Source organism: Notamacropus eugenii, chromosome 1 (genome assembly GCF_028372415.1).
Source record: "Notamacropus eugenii isolate mMacEug1 chromosome 1, mMacEug1.pri_v2, whole genome shotgun sequence".
Classification (NCBI taxonomy): Eukaryota; Metazoa; Chordata; class Mammalia; order Diprotodontia; family Macropodidae; genus Notamacropus; species Notamacropus eugenii.
This window is the reverse complement of record NC_092872.1, coordinates 191,976,981-191,997,788: the sequence shown is the minus strand read 5'-3', so window position 1 is coordinate 191,997,788 and position 20,808 is coordinate 191,976,981. Positions and strand designations below refer to the sequence as shown.

Here is a 20,808-nt window from a genome sequence, read left to right as displayed (position 1 = left end):
ATTAATAAATTCATTTTAGTAACCTAATGGTTGGGAAACCTTCAGGTCAAATGAAGAAATTAATTTGTGTTCATTGTTCCCCCCAGACACGATACAAGGAATCCTGGAGCAAGCTGAGAGATGGTGGCTATAAACTAAGGCTAGATGCCCTTCCAATCCAGGCTGCAAAAGCATCAAGTGAAATTATAAGTGATGTGAGTTTTTGTTGTGTTTTTTTGTCATTGTTCAATCCTAAAACATTTTTGTCCTTTTCTCTCAAATCCTTGCTTCATTTTCTACACCTATGGATATTCTCACATGTTCTAAATTGATGAGTTGATGACCTTTTCTATCCAGAATGCATTGAATCTCATAAAAAAAAGCATTTATTAAGCATCTATTCTCTGCAAGACCCTGTGTTAGGTATGCAACAATTACAATTTAATTGTAATTAAAATAAAGACAAAGACAAAACTGAAAAGAACCTCAGCCTTCATGGAATCTACATGTAAAGAACTAAATATACACAAGATAATCTGAGAAAGAGGGAGAAAGAACAACCATAAATCGGAGGATCAGAGATGGCTTCCTGCAGAATCCCTCCCTCCCATATGAGCCAGGTCCACTCCATTGCTGCCCCTGCCCTCAGCTGTTACCATATCTACTTCTGCCACTGCTTCTTTCTGGCTGCCATCTCTGGAACTTCAGGTTTGTCTGAGAAGTTGAGATGGATGCATAGGGTTCCCCTCCCCACCTGTACTCAGTCAGAGATGCTCTCACTTTCTGAACCTACTCTTAATGAGTAATAATAGTAATAACAAGTATTCCCTTGTATATACCAACCTTTTTAGTTTACAAAGGACTTTGCTTATAGCGATCATATGTGATGATTGACTTATCAAAGGTAAGATGGGTTAAGTTGCAGCATTAGGACTCAGACTCTCCAAGTTCAAAGTTGTTTCTCCTGTTCCAAGAACCTTCTGTTATTAGCAAAACACATTTATCTCTTAGGGAGAAAAAAACCAAAACACTTTTTTCTCTTTTGTAAGAAAAGAAAAGCACTTGATTGCTTTAAGTATAAATACAGGCTCCAAGGAGATGGAATTTACCATCCATCTATCATTGTCTTGAAAAAGCCCCCAGGAAGAAATTGCAAACAGTTCAATGAACCTTCTTCTTCCAGGCAGGACAACCCGGGTCCCAGCAGGTAGAACCAGACTGGAATTTGATTTACTAAAGATCTACTGCCATTCCCCTGAACAGAACAGAGCCCTTTACTCTTCCTGAGCCTTGCATATGAAAGAAGACTAGACCTCTTGACTTCTGCACCACATTTTCTTTTAACTCATTCACTCAGTGACTGTCAAAAGAACAAAACATTTTCACCCAATACCCACCTCTTCCATTCTGCATCCCTTGTCACCTATGTATTATTATTTTTTCCCTCTCTCTCTCCCCTCAGTACAAATACAAAGAGGCGTTTGAGAAAATGAAAGGGCAGATGCTTGGATCTAGAAGCTTGGAAGATGATATCAGCCTCTCACATTCGGTGCACGCAACCTCAGTCCAAAGTGATGTAAGTTGAAAAAAATGTAAATGAATGTGTCAGCCCACCCATAGCAATATTCTCAGGGAATTCAAGACTGATAGTTTGTTGGAACAAATTATGTATTTATTTTTGAGATTATTAAACACCTGAACCTTGGCTGAGCCTCAGGTTCTATAGACAAACCCCCTTCTCCAAAACAAAACAAAACAAAAAACCCTAACAGCAAAAAGAAAAAAAAAAAACCTTTTTAAAAAGTTTTTAACATGTCAGCATTCACAGAAAGGGGCAGTGAAAAGGGTGCTAGAGTCAGAAGACCTGGGTTCTGATCCTGATTCTTCCACTAACTAGTTTCCCTTTCAAGGTCCTCTGTTTCTTCATCTATAAAATGAGGGTGCTGGATAGATTGTCTCCACAGCCCCTTTCAACTCTAACACTCTATGGCTTATACAGTTTTTCAGATAGCACAATAATTATGCCTTACACTGAATGCTTTCTAGTTCATCTAGTGATGTGACATCCATTATCTCATATGGGGTAGATCTGTGTGCACGGATGTTGGACTCTTCTTCTGGAACACATGTAGCTTGGCCAGCCATGTCTGAAGCACGGCTTGACTTCTGTCTGCCTCATTCGTCCATGATTCATATTCAGAGAGGCTGTCCCTAGAGGAGATAACATTGGGCATACTCTGCTTAATGTTGTTAATTGGTTCTAGGGAAACACGATGTTAGGGGAAATAACATTACAGGGGGCAGTTAGTTCTAACTGTAGAAATAGCATGACATGCTACAAATGAGTGATCAGCCAGATGATTTTACAGTAGATTTTGTGATCCCAGGAAAGAAGTTTGTTATAATGCGTTTAGAGTGTTACTGTGTAGTGGCAAGAGCACTGGATTTGGAATCAAAATTAGAAATTCAAATCCTGGACCTGCTACTTATTACAAGTGTAATGTTGGACGAGTCACTTAGGACCTCTGTTTTCTTTTCTGTGAAATGAGGGAAATGGACTAGAGACTACTAAGGTCTCTTCTCTTTATCGCTCTATGATCTTTTTTAAAATAATATTTTATTTCCCTCCAATTACATGTAAAAATAATTTTGACATTCATTTTTTAAGTCTTATGTTCCAAATTCTATCTATCCCTCTCTCCTTCTTCCTCCTCTCCCTTCTCTGAGATGGTATAGGTTATGCCTGTGCAATCATGTAAAACATTTCCATATTAGTCATTTTGTAGAAGAAAACTCATAGCTCTATGATCTCAAGATGTTGTTCAGCACAATATATTCTATATAGCAGGTCAAGGCAGCTAACCCTAACCCTGTGCTTTGAAGAGTCAGATAGCTGGGATGGCAGGAAGACAATCAGGGACAATAAGGGGAGACCTAGGGAGCCAGGCATCTGGTGCTAAGTCATGATCTGAAATTTATATCATTATAATGAACACATAAAACAGAAAGAGACAAACTGGCTTTCCTTATGCCTGTGATATGCTCCCTCCTCAGCCTGCATGTTGCCCCTTAGGGAACTCTTTTTCTTTTTCAAGTTATCCAGAGGTGATTATTTTAATTAGATTTCATGATGCCATATGATGACTGGTGAGAGTGTGTGGGGATTGGCAGCTTAACTGGCAGAAAATTCCAGAAGACTTCTCTTCTGGAGACATGATAACAGGTCTAGTTTCTAGAGGGCAGGCCTGAGATCATAAATGGAAATTGCAGGGAGCAGATTTATAAATGTGTGCATTTAAAATTTTTTTTTCATAACTTACCAGAAACCAACCAACCAACAAACAACTTTCTAACATTTTGGACCGTCTAGTAAAGGCACAGGTTGCATTGGGTGTTAGTGGATTCCCTGATACTAGAAGTCTTTGAAACACCTTTGGAGAGAAAGTTGTGAAGAGTATTTCTTGTTCAGATACAGGTTAGATATGCTAATTTCTGAGGTCCCTTCCAATTTTGTGATTAACCTGATTTAAAGTGTTGCCAGTGGAGGGAAGACACAGTCAGTAGTATTTGCACTTTGTCTTAGGGATGGCCTAGCCAGGTATATCTGTTGCTTACCTTTCCCTCCTACCTTACTCCACTCCTCTGTGGTGCACAGGATTAAGGGTTAGTAGAAGGCTTTGGGGTTTATCACCATAATGATAAGACCTTTCTAGTACATTTCAAAACATTCAAGTTCATTTTAAGATTTTCAAAGGTTTTTGCAATTTTTTTCACCAAAACATAGTGAGACAGATAGAATTTTTATTTTCCCATTTTAATAACAGGGAAAATGAAGTTCAGGGAAGTTACCTTGACCATGGTCCAAGGACTTGAACCTTGGTCTTCTGACTTTTCCAGGGCTCTTTTTCTCTATTTCATGCTGTGACTCTCCCTCTGAGTCCAATTTGAGCGTTTTGAAGTTATGGAGTAATCCTTGGACCTGTATTGCAATTTTTGCCTATTAGAAAATAAGAATTCCCACTGAACCCATAAAGCAATTATATAAATGTGATTTCCCAGAAAATATATATCACAGATGGCTAGAAAACTGAACCCATGAAGGAGTTGGTGAGAAATGTGGGGAAAAAATAGCAAAAGCTTACCAGGTGTGTCCTTTCGCAGAATTGTCAGAATTGGATGAGAAATTGCATGGTACTTCCTCTATACCCTCTGACATTTGGGGGAAGCGTAAAAACTAAAGTGGGTCTAAAAACTGGGTCATCAGCCTCAGTGGGCTAGGGGAAATGATTTGCTCTTTCTGGAGACCATTCATACTCTCTTAGCATTAGCTGCAGCAATGAAGGAGCATTGACCTTGCCAAGAATCCCTCCTGGGCCTCAATGAATGGGTAATTACATAACGTTTGGATTTTAGAAGAATCCAATAAATATAGTAATAATGCTATTGAAACTGTTACTGTTGGTGCTCCTGCCTCTCTAGGTGAACTACAAGAAAGGCTTTGAACATTCAAAGACTCAGTTCCATCTGCCGTTGGACATGGTAACCTTGGTGCATGCCAAGAAGGCCCAGAGCTTGGCCAGTGACCAGGACTACAAACAACTGTTCCACCAGTACACATCCTTGGCAGAAGACCTGAGGTTACGCTGTGCCAAAAAAGCTTACCAACTGCAGAGTGAGGTAAAGGCGGAAAGACCTTGGGCCATTTTACTTCTAGGTTTGATCATAAACACTCCCTTGGGTCAATGTTGAACCTTGAGGGGTGTTTAATGGCTCTGAAAGCATAGAGTAAATTGTGAAGAACATACTATTTATCTCTTCTTATAGATCTCTGTTCTATATAAGAGCTGTTGGAAAGCCTGGAAAGGGGCCATTTAAATATAGTTTCCCTTAAGAGTTATTTATCTGTCATTCAGTCACCAACCATTTAATAAGCATTATGTACCAAGCACTGTGCTGAACACTAGGGATGCAAAGAAAGACAAAAAACATAGATTCTGCCCTCAAAGAGCTCCCATGCTAATGGTAGGGGACAACATGTAAAAGATTATAGATCTCTTTCTCTGTCTCTGTCTGTCTTTCTCCAGAATGCCTTGATATGTCTAAATTTTCTATCAATTAGCAATAGCAAGGAGCTCCTGGAGAACACAGCCCCTCCCCTCTACCTCTCCATTCATTCTAAATATGACCTTTTAATTCTTTCCCTCCCCTCATACAACTTTGTTACCAGAAAAGACAGATCCTCAGTCTACAGGGACCAGAGAGGGGAAAAAAACAGCTTCTTCTTCTTCATGCCCTGGGTTCTATTTCAGGAGGTAGCCTCAGAAGTAAAGCTATATACACACCACCCTTACTTCCCACTACCTGCCTTACCCCATTCCCACTATTTTCTCTTTGGAAAGGGGACACTAGAAAAATTTAGTGGGAAAGGGAAAGACAGAAAGAAAGCAGACCAACTGAGACTCACTAGAGACTCTTCTAAATCCTTTATAATCTTGGAAATGTTCAGAGTTCCTGGATGACATTTTTAGTCTGGTCATTCCTAGTCTCTCTAGTAGGAAAGTACCATACGGCAGAGTATTCATGGATTTTTCCATTCCTAGGTATATTCAGATCAGACTTTCCATGAATCAGGTGGGAGGTGCCCTTTTTCTATAAACATCAATTCCCTCAGTTGACATATTCTTAAGGCAGGAAGATTTATCTGAGAAGCGTGGAGGGGAGAGACCACTGGGATTATTTGGGACTGTGTCCCCAAAACAGGGCTTTGTTGAATGTGTGTGAAGATTTGTCATTTGTGTGTGTTTCACACTTAGTTGCAGACTTTGCTGAGTAACACAAACTGCCAGGAAGTTCACAGATGGGGTAGGAACATCTGACAAGGGAGTTGCTGTGCTCACTTAGTGGAGGCAGGTCTGTCACACAAGCACCAAAGCCCGGCTAGTTTCTCTTCTTTTCATCATGAGTGGATGTGGAGAGCAGCAATCCTGACAGGTGCCTCTGCATCAGAAGCAGAGTATGGTTCAGTTATCTAGTAAATTTGGGGACTTCCAAACCATTAACACAAATGACAAGCAACTATGTACACACTCACACACACTCACACACACACACATTCACACACACACACACACACACACATACCTGGCCAGAATATTCTGAACTCTTAGTTAACAAAGTTCTGAATCTTGAGGTATTTGGTGCTAACCATTACTTCACTTGTAGCTCAGCGGTTACAAAAATTTCTAATCCAAAGACCCTCTTAAAAATTATTGCGTACCCCACAAAGAGCTTTGGTTTATATCTCTTCGTATGTGGTACTAGATATAGAAGCATCTTGATATTTTGATGAAAACGTTTTGCCCTTGCAGACCCCTGAAAGGGTCTTGGGCACCCCCGGAGTCCTCCACCCACACGTTGACAACTGCTGTTGTCGTTCCACAGATTTGGGGTGCTTTCTGGTTGCACTTTAAATGGTGTAAACATTCGCCCTGAGTCGTTTCTAAGCACAATCCAACCCAGCTTTTGTCTCCCTACTTTGCATATATTTTTTTATTTTAATTTGCATGACTTCCTTTCAGAAGTCACTCAACTACTACAACGAATGACGTTGACATTTTTTTTCTGCTAAATTAAATGGCTACTCCTTCCAACTGGATGGTTATTGATGAAGCTCAGTTGGAAACTGAATATTAATCTGAAAAGACCTAACTCGGTGGAGGGAAGTGTTTGAGTGAGATGTGAGGCAACCTGTTTGGAGTGTCGTTTTGTCTTTAAAATGGTCTTTAATGAATCATTTGGCCTTTCCTGTTTTACTTTGATTTTGAGATGTAATGAAAAGGGATTTAAACTTATATTTGACTAATTCTTCTGTCTCTCCCTCTCATGTTCTTTCCTGCAGAATTTGTATAGATCTGACCTAAACTTTATGAGAGGGGTTGGCTGTGTTATTCCAGGGACTTTGGAGATTGAAGGCAGAAAGAAAGCATCTGAGCTCATCAGTGAGGTAACCAGCAATTTTCCTGGGGTTGACTTAGTTGCTTCTGGGTATTAATATTATCAGTAATAGTTGCCACATTGTTGGATTGCTATGTTATTTAGATGTGGTGACTCATTAGATTAATCTTTAATTTCACCCATTTTTATTGATGTGCCCATGTGAGTCTTAGTGCCATTTAAGACAGCTTTGCAGATAATTTCAAACCTTCCAGTACCCAGAACAAAAATAATTTTACTAGCCTGTAAGATGTGGTTTCCTGGTATTACTTTGAAGGCTGGTGATTTCCTGTGGGCTTTGAAGAAAAAAAATGCTAGATTCTGATCTTGGGATTGGGAGAATAAAAAGCTTTTCCCTTTGACTTAAAAAAGAATCACAGTTAGATTTCTTGGGTGGGTCATAGGCCCATACTCTAAGTAAGCATGGGCGCTTTCACTCTTTGTAACTGTGTGGGGGGGAACATGATAGAGCTCACAATCTCTATCATTTTCAGTGGATTCAATTGGAATCAAATGAGTTTTGATCCAGTTTAAATATTTATGATAACATGAGAACTACTTCACTGAAGCCCTCTTTTCATGTCTCATCATGGTGCTCAAGTGACCTTGAATCTTTAAAAACTGTGCCTGCAGAGCACCAGCCAGAACCTGTCTACTAAACTTGGAAGTCTACATGTGTAATCCTGAAAAGTATGGAGAGCCTACCCTCAGATGGGGTGACTCCTAGGGGATGATTTTTTTTTTTAACATATAGCAACTGATGTAGATGGTTTACTAAGGTATGGAGGTCTTGGAATCTGTATCAGTGGAGAGAGTGCCCCCACCAAGGAACTCATATCCTTGAATTAATTGAAAAGTTCACAAAGAGTTCAAAGGGAATAGGATATTATATATCCTCATAGTTTTTTTCCATGGCTTCCCATTATTATGCTATGGTATGGCTCAAAAATTAAATATATATGCATAGTAAATAAAATAAATTTAAAATAGTAAAACTCTTCAGTGAGCAGCAGTCCTGAACAAATTTAAACCTCTCATTTGTGTGTCCCTTCAACATTTGCAGGGAAGGAACAATGTAAACTTCTCTCTCATGTTTAGCAGCATCTGGTCCAACCCTATACTTTTTCATCCATTTGCATTCTTTTACTAATGAGTTCTAAACTTATTAGATTGTTCACAAGTCCAAGCTGAGAACTGAACTCAGAGGTTGAGAGATCTCTGTTTTTGTCAAGCATAATTTTATGGCCAGCATTAGAAGGTTAGAAGTCAGACCAAGAAGCTGGTCCTTCTTCTGACCTAGCACCTCATAGAGTCTTCCTCCTTCCTTCCCTCCCTCCTCCCTCCTCCCTCCCTCCCTCCCTCCCTCCCTCCCTCCTTCCTTCCTTCCTTCCTTCCTTCCTTCCTTCCTTCCTTCCTTCCTTCCTTCCTTCCTTCCTTCCTTCCTTCCTTCCTTCCTTCCTTCCTTCCTTCCCTTCCTTCCTTTCCTTCTTTCTTTCTTTTTTCTGTGAACTCAGAGTAAATATCGCCAGCAGCCCCAGTCCTTCAGGTACACAGCTGTGACAGACTCACCAGGACTCCTTCATGCAAAATTCAGCAATCAGATTACTAATGAGGTAAAAAAAAAATCTACTGAAATCAGGGGTGGACTTTTCACATTGCCATGTGCTGATAAAAGGAAGGGGCAGGGAAAGCAACAACAGAAGTTTGGGAAGAAAAGAATCTCATCCTAAGAATAATAATGGCCAGTTGACATTTATATGTCACTTTAAATTTTATAAAATACTTAACATATTAGAGCATTCCTTCTATGTTACCCCATTACCTTGGATCAGTTTACATTTTTTCATTTGATTCTGTCAGGTTTTTTGCCTTTTAGTATAATGCTCTTTCCATTTTCCCAATAGAACACCTCTCAGTTGTCCTCTCTGTTTTTGATATGGAGGTTGGATTTCTACCTAAAGACCAATAACATTTGAAGGATTTTCAATAGTATCTAGATTTAGAATTCTGGTCCATGACTCTATGTATTTTTAGAATCAGTTAGAATTTGGATATATATGTATGTTTATGTATATGTGCATATGTGTATATTATATAGTGTATATATACATATACATACATCTATCTTTTTTTTTTTTTTTACTCCAAGTGGTGACTAATATTTACAAAAGACAGTCCAGGGCAATAATAAAGGGAGCATATGACCTGATCGCTGTTGGGATCTTGCCTTGTGAGATAGCTTCTTCAGTCTTCTAGTCCATTTTCAAACATTTGAATCATTAAATGTTGGGAGATGGGGAAAGATGTAGCAATTGACAGCAGTTTTATAAATCATCATCATCATCATCTAAGGCAGCTGTGATACAGGAGAAAGTCCTGAATTTAGAGGCAAAAGATTTAGATTTAATTTCCAATTCTGTCTCCTATTAGCTATGTGACTTTAGTCAAATTACTCCTCTGAGTCCATTTTCTCCTTGATAAAATGAGGATGGGCAGCTAGGTAGGGAAGTGGGTAGAGTGTTGGTTTTGAGTCTTTGAGGAAGACCTGAGTTCAAATCCACCCTCAGACACTTACTAGCTATGTGATCCTGATCAAGCCACTTAACCCTGCTTGCTTCAGGTTCCTCATCTTCAAAAATGAGCTGGAAAAAGAAAGGCAAACCACTCCAGTATTTTTACCAAGAAAACCTCAGGAAGGATCACAAAGGGTTGGGCAGGACTAAAATAACTGAACAACAAACAACAAAATGAGGTTAATACCTACTCTTCTCCCAGGATAATAATGCAGATCAAATGAGCTAACATATTTAAGGCATTTTGCAAACCTTTAAGTGCTATACAAATGCTGGCTTTTTATTGAAATGCTTTATAAACAGTAAAGCAGTAGACAAACATTGGTGATGGTCGTAATGAGGAGAGACAAAATGGTGCAGTGGATTATGGACCAGTGGATCTGGAGCTGGAGGATCAGAGTTTGAATTCCAACTCTGCTCCTTGTTAGCTCTGTGGCCTTGGGTAAGTCAGTTCTCTTCGCTAGGTGTCAGTTTCCTCATCTGTATAATGAGGGCTTTAGACAAGATTATCTTTAAGGTACCTTCCAACTCTAAATCCTATAGTTCTATTTGGCAATTTTACTATGCCTTTTCTACATGGGGGTGGGGTAGGGAATGCCACCTTGCTTCTTTTTTCTTTTTTCTTTCTCTTCCTTTCATCATCTTGCATTGCGCCTTTATTCCTGATTGTATGTATAAGTGATTTGCTTGGTTTGTTTAGGACTTGACTTGCCCTTTAGTGAAAAAAACATGAGCTTACTCAAAAGGCTAAAAGTGTTCTATCCACCATATAGCCTTCCTCTTTTTTTCTTTTTCAATAAATCATTTTTTATAATGTTAATAACAGTGGACCATGCATTGCATTTGGAAAGAGAAGATCTGAGGTCAAATCCAGTATCTAACTAATTGTTACTTGGGTGACTTTAGGGAAGTTATTTCACCTCTAGGTCTTACTTTCCTCTTATGTAAAATTGGAGTACATAATCTTTAAAAATTCCTTCCAGCTCTCAATATATGATCCCATGAAAATGAGGAAATATATCTTTTTAAGTTGAATTTTGTTTTTCCATTTAATAAGTCTTATTTTCTCTCCCTCCTACATTTCTTCCTACTGAAAACAAAACCTTTATAACAAAAAGGCATAATTTAGCAAGAGAAATGATGAATTGATGTATCAAAACCATGAAGTCCAAAATTTACATATTTTAATAAATGGAAAATGTATGTATTTTGGCAAACTAATAATAATAACATCTCATTTGCTCCATGGTCCCTTCTAGTCTCTTTTCTGTTTATATCCTCATAGGACTTAAATAGACTTTCAGAAAGTACGCTGCACTATTCATACTACCAGAAGAGATGTACTTTGGTGTACATAAAGGTCGCAATGACTGTTTTTGTGAATCTTTTCCCCCCCAGCGCCTCTATAAAGCAGCAGGGAAAGACACAAGTCACCAATACACAACAACACTGGGTCTTCCTGAGTTTATCAGGGCAAAAATAAATGCAGCCAACCTTAGTGAGGTATGTATTAATCCCTGGGTTATTGTGGTGGCCAAACTTGGTGGTATGAGAAATGAGGAGATTCACCTCTCTCCTTTCCTTGGAGCGGAGGGAGGCAGTGAATGTGGAGTAGTGCAGATGCTCTTCAATGCTGTATCTGTTGTGTCTTTTTGGGGAAGATTCACTGGGTTGGGCATGGGTTATGTTGCTAGAGGTCTTTAGAAGCTAGGTGGTCACTGGCTAACTTTGTCTTAATGGGGTTAAGAGGATAGACATCTCTGACTGGTGCCTTTCAATCCTGAGTTTCTGCGAAATACAGAAATGACTTTGATATAAAGAGAAAAAAATCAGTAAAACTCTGCAATAAATAAATAAGTAAGCAAACAAATTAATATGTATGTATGTAGCCAGTCTTAGCGATGTCAGAATTTATCTTTCACCAGTTCAGTTTTGATCCAAAGATACTTACTCCTGTATCTTCAGAATGTAAATTTGATCAACCTTACTAGAATAGGTAACCTCTTGATGTCCACACTAACCATATCTTTCTACAAATGTGCTGAGTACAGATGTGGAGAGAGTGGTAGCATGCACACTAATGAGATGGTCTACACAAAATAGACAGCTTCGGCGTGTCAGAAATTGATTCATGCACACGGAACTACAAATGAGAGGGGGTTTTTCTTTGTTCATTGATTCATGTATTTAAAAAAAAGAAAAAGAAGAAAATCTACATGTGTTCCCACTTTAGGCAAAATACAAGGAGTCTTGGCATAATCTATGTGCTCAAGGCTACAAGCTGACAATGGAAGCGATCCCCTTCCAGACTGCAAGGGCCTCCCGAGATATCGCCAGTGATGTGAGTTGAATGATATGACCTTCCATCTTGCCTAATTTCTGTTAACTTCATGTAAAACAATGTCTATGGCAAATTTTGCTGAATTAAAGCAAATCTATAACCATATGAGACAAGAATGTCACTTGCAGAATATATTACTTATGAATGAGAGTCTTTGTAGGAGGGAAAAAAGGCTCTGCTAATCAGAAGCCAAACACAGTCAAAGACCTTCCAGGGGGAGCTGGGCTGATTTATTTGTAATCACAGTGCTGGAAAAATAAATGTTCTTTACCTGTAACTCCAACCCTGAATCAGATTGAAAAATTACACTAATTCAAGTCATCAAATTTTCATCTATTTCCGTCCCCATCCTAGTTTCCACTTTGTCCAGTGCAATTCAACCCTCTCTGATGATAAAGTCCATAGTTTGGGGACATGAAGGTGACTTTTCCTTTCCCATAAACAAATCATAGAAAACAGGAACTTCAAATGCATAGATCTTGTTTTTAGGGTTTAACACTTTGCCTAGTGCATCAGGATAAAACACAACTTTCTCATTTGCAGTTTTTGATAAATTCCTTTTGGTCATAGGCAAAGTAGTCAAGGAGGGCCTCTTTCTGTCGGTTTCAATATCCAGCTTCTGATCAAGCAGGCAAAGTAGAACTGTTCTTTGGTTCTTCCACCCTCAGGGAGGAAGGCACTTTATCAAGCTAGCCTGTGTTCTGTTCTACTTCAGGGATTTTTACCCCAATAATAATTACCCCCTTGTACAAAAGAAGAAAAATCTAATTTTGTAGGATTTCAAGTAAACTCAAGCAACTGGAATTTAAGCAAGTAAAATGCAAATGACTGACTGATTTTCTTTTCACTCAAAGTGTCAATACAGACATGACTTTGTGAAGGAGAGAGGAAAACTTATTGGAGCCAGAAGCATTCTGGATGACCACAGACTTCAGCATTGCCTGAGGGTGGGGAAGCTTCAGAGTGAACAGCAGTACAGGAAGGAGGCACCAGGGAGCAATACTCAGTACCACCTCCCCATGGACATGGTGAACCTGGTCCATGCTCGCAAGGCTCAGGCCCTGGCGAGTGAGCATGATTATAGGACAAGATACCATGACTTTACAGCACTTCCTGAGGACTTGAAGCTCTATTGGGCTAAGAAAGCCCATGCACTACAGAGTGAGGTAAAGTTCCCTTCCTTCTTTCCTTCCTTCCTTCCTTCTTTCCCTCTTTCCTTCCTTCCCTCTTTCCTTCCTTCTCCTTTATCTCTATCTGTTCTTTCAGTCTCTGTCTCCCCCTTCTTTCTCTCCTTTACTCTTTTTCCTCCTCCTGCAATCAGTCACCAAACTGGTACAACCTTTTCACTTAGCATTTATTTATAGTATCTCTTCATCTTTCCTCTTTAGGCTGTTTATTATAGTTTCACATACATACATATGTATGTATGTATCTCTGTATGTATACATATGTATATATAATATATAGGGAGAGGAGGAGGAGAATAGAAATATCTAGATAGGTATAGATATAGATTTATCTATAGCTTTTTATATGTATCTAATATATATGTGTATATATTATATATGAAGCTAGAAAGGTTCTTCTATAGGCAGTATTTCATACTGGATAAACTGTTGAGTTTAGAATCTAGATGATGTATATTTAAATTGCACTTTTGATGCTTAACAGCTGTATGACACTGGGAAAGTCAGTTAAGCCCCCTATGCCTCAAAAGACTCTCTAAGAATTATCTATGAAGTCATATATGGATTGTCCATCTCCAATTGGCAGAGGTGGTTCCCAATCAGATTATTGATTTTATCTAGTCCAATAACCTCATTTTCCAAATGAAGAAAACAGAGTCCAGGGATATGAAGTGTCCCACAGCTCATGTGGGCTACATCTAAGGAGAGCTTGAACCAGAATCCAGGTCCCTCAATGCTTTTTTCATCATATCATGCTGCCTCAGGATGATTATGTCAATAGTGTCTTTGGTCAGAGCAAACCATAGACGGCTTCTTGTTGATAAGGCACCAAGGAAGGTTTAGAAGCAAAATCTTCAAAGTAGTTCCACTCCTGTAGGACCCAGATGTCCCTATTCTCCACTGTTCTCAGGACACAGCTGTTTGCATTTTTCTGCCCCACTATGCTCAAGTACTAAAAGTCACAGTTCATTTATGGCTTGTGTACTTAAAGCTATGGGGCTATTAAGGAGAGGTGGCTTACGTGGAACTCTAAGGAACGATGCGTGTGAATCTGAAGCCAGCTTCTATTATAATCACTACCAACAATAATAATAATTGGAGAGGATAGAATGGTCATTTCTTGCCTGCAGTTCTGGGTGGCATATGGAAACCAAGTTCAGTGGTTCCTCCCCCACCCCCCAAAAAAGTGTTTTGGAATTGTGCTTAGAAACCATCTTGGGGAAGTTGATTTCTTGTTACTCCTCTCCCCCTCCCATCTTTTATTATGAAGCCTGATGCAGGCATGTTGTTATTAGGTTCTGTCTGAATAGCTGAAGCTGGACTGGGAGACGAAATATCAATAGCCCATCCATTTATCAGCGAGTCTGAAGCACAATCAAAGCATTAGGGAGCCAGCATCCTGCTTTCTTACTTACCTGCAATCGTACTGTTCAGCTCAACAAAAGGAGAGTTGAAAGAGCTCTCCCCACTTCATGTCTTTTATGAAAGGAGCAACGCCCGGCTGTGAAGCGTCCCTGTTGGATTATTCTCTCTAACTTAGAAATTTATCCAATTTCCTCTGTTCTTTATCAGAGTGGAAGGCAAAAGCGTTGCCAGTATAGACTGAAAGATCCCAATATAAAAAGCGAGCTACTGGCATGGGGCATAGAAACCCGCTCCTGAACCTGAGTTAAGGGAGACCTTAGATGTCTCTCTTAACCAGTTTGGTAGCAAAGTAGAATTTGCACAGGGACATTAACCACTAGACAGTAGATCAGAAAGAAGCCTTCTTTGTGGCTAACTGTGAGGAACGCTGTAAACCCTGAAATGAAAGGAATGAGAGCGGTAGAAAGCCTGATTTCAGGAGTGACATTTTTCATTATGACAGAGCTTCTATCTAAATTAAAGGGATGCCATCAGCTTCGTTTAGATCCAAAATTTAGATTTCCTTACAGGTTTCGTTATTATTATTATTTTTTTTTACAAAACCCTAATTTCCATAAAGATAATTTGCTGAAACCACTTCTATCTTAGGTGATTCTGGGAACATCAAGAAGGGGAGGACATAGGGGACTTAACTTACCTCCATCCTGGGGCAAGGGGCATATGGCAGGAATAATACTATCTTGTACTTCTGGTCTTTCGTCCCATTTACTGTTCCAAATGTCCTGGATTGTTTTTTTCCAGGAGTACATAGAGATAACACATTTGGTTATAGCTATAATCTTGCAGGCCATGAGAAGAGACAAAGAAAGGAATCTGAAAAGTATGGGTAAACTCAGTTATATGTCCACATACATGAAAGTGACCTCCTCAGAATTACCTAGTTAGAAGAGGCAGAGTAGGAATGAGTTGATTTGGAAGCAGAAGGTTGGGATTCAGGCTCTCTTCCTTTACTGCTTGGATGACCTTAAACATATCACTTCTCTCTCTGAGCCTCAGTTTCTTTATACATAAAATGAGGATGTTGACCTAGATCAGGATTGGCAAGCTGAGGTCCCTCTGCCAAATCTGGACTGTCTGTTTTTCCATAGCCCAGATTTGTGGCCAGAGTGTGATAGATTGGTGACCCCTGCTTTGGATGGTATCTATGGTCCTTCCCGATGAGACTTTAAAGTGAACATAGTTCTCATTCTATTGCATTTTCTAAAGTAATTGGTATTTTATATCAAGAGGATATAAGAGCACCCAATTAAACAATATACTTTATCAGTCAATCAATGAACATGCATTTTTCCTAAGCCTTAAGGTGTCCTGGAGATAAAAAGATAAAAATGAAACTGCTCCTGCCCTCAAGGAGCTTATGTTCTATCAGGATATACATAATAAGTATATGAGATACATACACATTAAATATAAGGTCATTTCAAGGGTAAGGAGGAGGTAAGAAAAAGCATTTAAATACCCCCTACTATGCGCCAGGCATATGCTAAGCACTTTTTACAGATATTATCTCATTTTATTCCCACAACAACTGTAGGAGGCTGGTGCTATTTTACAGGTGAAGAAACTGAGGCAAACAGAGGTTAAATGACTTGCCCAGGGTCACACAGCTAATAAGTGTCTGAGGTTGGACTTGAACTCATGGAGATGAGTCGTCCTGATTTCAAGCCCTATGCTCTATCTCCTGCATCACAAGATACAGTAGTAGTAGCTAGAGGGGAATCAACAAAGGTTTCATGTGGACAAGAGCTTAGTTTTGAAGGAAACTAGAGATTTCTAGTAATCTAATGCGGAGAAAACAAAATAAAACAAAACATGGTTTGGGAATTAGAGGACCTGAGTTAGAAGATCACCTTACATTGTAACCTTGGGCATGTCCATTACTTCTTGGTTCCTTGTTTTTCTCATGTATAAAATGTGAGAATTGTGCTATTTCATCTCAAAGGAAAAATGTTTGTTGTTATGACTGCTACTTTTACACTTTGGATAATTGAGGTTCAGAGAAATGACTTGCACTGAGTATATGAAATTTATTTATTTTTTAATCTAGAGCTCAAAGTAGTGACAATGATGCACAATATTATCTTTTTAAGGCAGATGTTGGTAGTTAAATGGCTCAGTAGATAGAGCGTTGGGCCTAACTTTGTGAGTTCAAGTCTAGCCACAGATACTTATTAGCTGTGTGCCGTTGAGCAAGTCACTAATCTCTGTTTGCCTCAGTTTCCTCATCTGTAAAATGAACTGTAGAAGGAAATGGCAAAACACTCCAGTATCTTTGCCAGGAAAACCCCAAATGGGGTCACAAGGAATCAGACATGACTAAGACAACTGAACAATGACAAAGGCAGGCAGGCTTTTTGCTGGTTTGAGTTAGTTTGAGTTAATTTGAGCTTTAATTTCAGATCATTCACACAGGCCATTCATATCTTCTGCTCTAAATTAGTCAGATTCACTGGTAGGGCCTCTTTTTCTATCCTGAGCAAGTTTCCGTTACATAATTTCCGTAAGAATGCATCCAGGCAAACAGTCCAACTTGATGGCAAGAAGGGGCAGAGAGAAGGAAGATCCTGGAATGTTGTTAGGAATCATTACAGAAAGTATTATTACCAATCAAGGATCTTTCGAAAGTCTTAATAGTCAAAGCTGTTATACTGATATCAAATGTTCTACTGATAAAAAGCCAAAATTTTTCTTCCTACAGTCACGCTACAAATCAGACCTAAACTACATGAAGGGACTGGGTTGGCTGGCGCTGAGATCCCCACAGATAGAAAATGTAAAGAAGGCTGGTGAACTCATCAGTGAGGTACTGATCAATCTTTCATGGCCTGGCACATCTGTAGGAACCGTTTACCATTCGAATATTTATTACACGGAGAAGGTGTTGGGGGTGGGGGACGCAAGGAAGGGGGACAGAGAACATTACAACAAAGTCATGAAGGCAGGGGAGTGGAATATCACCATTCCATATAGTAATACAGTTTGATCAGATATTCTGAAAACATTTTCTAAACGATATGATTTTGAAGAACTCATAGGCTTACCAGCAACATGAACTAATGATCTATTCCATACGTTTATACTTGACTTATTCCATACATTTGGACATGTGTTAGTGAGTTGGGAGAAGAGTTATGATTGCTATCCACAGTGTTTACTCACCATGAGAACAGGGAAAAGAGTAAAATATATTTATCCAAATGGAATAATCACAATGCTTCAGGGCCTCACCATTGTTCTTGAGGGAAAATCCCATGGGTGGGTGATCCAACATAGTAAAGTCCTCTCAATACTTCAGTAACTAAATCCTTGTATGATAGAGTATGAATAGGCATAATTGGTTTTATATTGAATTCTGTTGAATGGTGAGTATGTTAGTATGAGATAATAGGGCAGTTTGTACTTCATAGCTATGGCATCTATCTTCAAAAGACTTAAATGTCTCAAAGCTATTTCTTATTACATAGGAACATCTGTTTTTCTCCACTCTCAAGGCATTTTTGCTGCAGTTGCCCATAAATAGGGGAAATGTTTCCAAATAAGTAATGGATATATTTGATTCTGGATTGATCGTAGTAATACTGCATTCAAAAAGTCGGACTCCTGTTTCATGAGAATCTTTGTTTTTATTCCTCGTAGGCAAAATATCGTCAAAAACCGGACAGTATCAAGTTCACTACAGTGGTTGACTCCCCAGACCTGGTCCATGCCAAGAATAGCTACCTGCAGTGCAGTGATGTAGGTTTGATGCTATTCCTGATCTCAGCCACTCCTCGTAGATGGCTCTCTGCCACATTCATTTCAAACACACCTTAATTTTCAGTGGAGTCCAATGGAGATGAAAGTTTAATTTAACTCAACTGGAGACAAAGGACACAAAAGTTAAATGTCTCTCTCTGCTTTCAGTCTCTACATTTGCGATAGTCTTTTCTCTCTAATTCTCATTCTCTTTCCTTCCATTCTCTGTCTCACTGTCTTTCTGTCTCTGTCTCTCTGTCTCTGTCTCTGTCTGTCTGTCTGTCTGTCTGTCTGTCTCTCTCTCTCTCTCTTTCTCTCTCTCTCTCTCTCTCTCTCTCTCTCTCTCTCTCTCTCTCTCTCTCTCTCTCTCTCACACACACACACACACACACACACACACAGACGCACTGTATCTTCGTATCTGCATCTCTGGCTGTTTCTTAATTAGAAAACTGAGCTGTACTCACTGAATTGAGCCTGAAGTAGAAAAATATTCCTGACATCAGGAAAGTGGGAAAGATGTAAAATTTACTCCCAAGGACAAAACCACTTTATTTTTCCTGTTACATATAGTGAAAATCTGCCTTTGGATTTGAGAGAGGATTAGAACTGGTCATACTCTGTATTCCCACTATAAAGCCAATAAGACAATGAACCCTTTCAGATAAAATAGCCATATCTTTAAATTTTATACTATTTATAAATCACCTCTTTAAAAAAAACCTTCAAATATTCTAATCAACACATATATCTATCACATGCTTGAAAGGCAGCAGAGTATAATAGATGGAGGGCTGGGCAGGGAGTCCAAAAGACGTGGGATCAAGTCCTCTCTATCACAAACAAGCTGAATGAGTGTAGGAGGGTCATGTCTTCTCTCAGTACTCCCAGGAAATTCTCTAAAATTTTAAAGTATAGATGAGACATTGATCTATAATGAAATTACAGATGGGTATGTGTCAATCAGTCAGTGTTTTAGGCTATTTCATCTTTTTATAGACACATGGTAATAGAACACTAGGTGAAGTATGGCTTTAAAGAGATCTGTCAAAATCCGCCCCATCTGTCTCAGCATTTTTCTGTATACCCATCTATCTGAGCAAAACAATTGAGTAGCCATCATGGCCAAGACATTGGCAAAAGCTCTGAGGCATGCAAAGAAATATATGTATCATTATAATGATTTTCATACAGATCTATCTATGATGTTCTGAATTCTATGGAAATGTAGCACCACGAGATATAATCTATATTTAAACGGGAACCTCTTTTGGCTTGACAGCGACTCTACAGAGCTGGGGACTCAGAATCAATGCACAGATACACGCTCCTCCCTGATCACCCTGACTTCATCCGAGCTCGTTTGAATGCGCTTCATCTTAGTGACGTGAGTGAATAAACACATTCTTCCTGTTCTGCCTTTCTGTGTTTCAGTGATCAAATGAGGTAACACATGTAAGGTGATCTGCAAAACCTTAAAGGGCTATATAGAGCTAGCTACTCTTATGTTTCATAAACCTGGGTTTTATTGATCAGGATAAACAAACAAATCAGCAATAATGAATAAGGGCAGGGCAGAACAGTGAAAAGAACCCTGAACCAGGAATCAGGAGACCCTTGTTTTAGTCCTTGTCCATCACTCACTGTGCAGCTTTGAGCAAATCACTTTCTTTTTTCTGGGCCTCAGTTTCCCTCTCTGCAAGATGAAAAGGTTGAGCCTTTAAAGTCTCTTTCAGTTCTAACATTCTATGATTCTACATTTGGTTTCAAAGCCATCACTGCTATGCTTATGTTAGGCCAGGATCAGCTTCAGGTAGGCTTTATACCATCTATAGATGCTGCCTTTGTTTATTATCCAGAACTTTTTTTCCCTGCTTGTAAATTGAACCTTGTTGATGAGGTGATAGTTCTACACTTCACTGAATATTTTTGTTTTGTTGCTGAGTCGTTTCAGTTATGTCTGAGTTATCATGACCCCATTTGGGGTTTTCTTAGCAAAAATACTGGAGTGCTTTGCCATTTCCTTTCCTAGCTTATTTATAGATGAGGAAACGGAGACAAACAAGGTTAAGTGACTTGCCCAGGATAACAGCTAGTAAGTGTCTGAGGCTGGATTTGAACTCAGAGAGATGAGTCTTCCAGACTCCAGGCCTGGTATTTTAACCTTTGTACCACCTAGCGGAAACTTACCAAGCTTACAACAGATCTACTTTTCTCTAGAATAAGAGTTCTTAACCTGGGATCCATGGATCCCCAAAGAGTCTTTAAATAGATTTCAGGAGTTCTATATACTTGGAAGGGAAAAAAAATTACATCCTTATCATAAAGCTTCCTGGTCATTATAAAGGCAATAAGTAGATTTAGTCTTAGAGCAGGGGTTCTTAATATGGAATCTGTGAACTTCTTAAAAAAATTTTTTGACAGCTGTATTTCAATATAATGGGCTTACTTTGAAGTCATATGTATTTTATTTTATGCTCTTAAAGGGTTCTGAGAACCCTTGCTCTGAGAAGGGTTCATCCCATAGGCTTTATCACACTGCCAATGGAGTCCATGATACAAAAACATGATCAAG

General features: G+C 39.1%; 1 protein-coding gene across 4 annotated transcripts in view; it reads left to right on the top strand.

Annotated features, from left to right (window-relative positions):
- NRAP (nebulin related anchoring protein) overlaps positions 1-20,808 on the top strand; it is an 84,035-nt gene that overhangs the window by 54,349 nt on the left and 8,878 nt on the right. For all 4 annotated transcript variants that reach the window (XM_072622950.1, XM_072622933.1, XM_072622941.1 and 1 more), the window contains 11 exons: positions 87-194; positions 1,442-1,555; positions 4,459-4,656; positions 6,878-6,982; positions 8,487-8,585; positions 10,944-11,048; positions 11,779-11,886; positions 12,741-13,052; positions 17,197-17,301; positions 18,135-18,233; positions 19,516-19,620. In XM_072622950.1, coding sequence (XP_072479051.1) covers positions 87-194; positions 1,442-1,555; positions 4,459-4,656; positions 6,878-6,982; positions 8,487-8,585; positions 10,944-11,048; positions 11,779-11,886; positions 12,741-13,052; positions 17,197-17,301; positions 18,135-18,233; positions 19,516-19,620 — 1,458 coding nt within the window. The remainder of the gene's footprint in view (positions 1-86; positions 195-1,441; positions 1,556-4,458; positions 4,657-6,877; positions 6,983-8,486; positions 8,586-10,943; positions 11,049-11,778; positions 11,887-12,740; positions 13,053-17,196; positions 17,302-18,134; positions 18,234-19,515; positions 19,621-20,808) is intronic.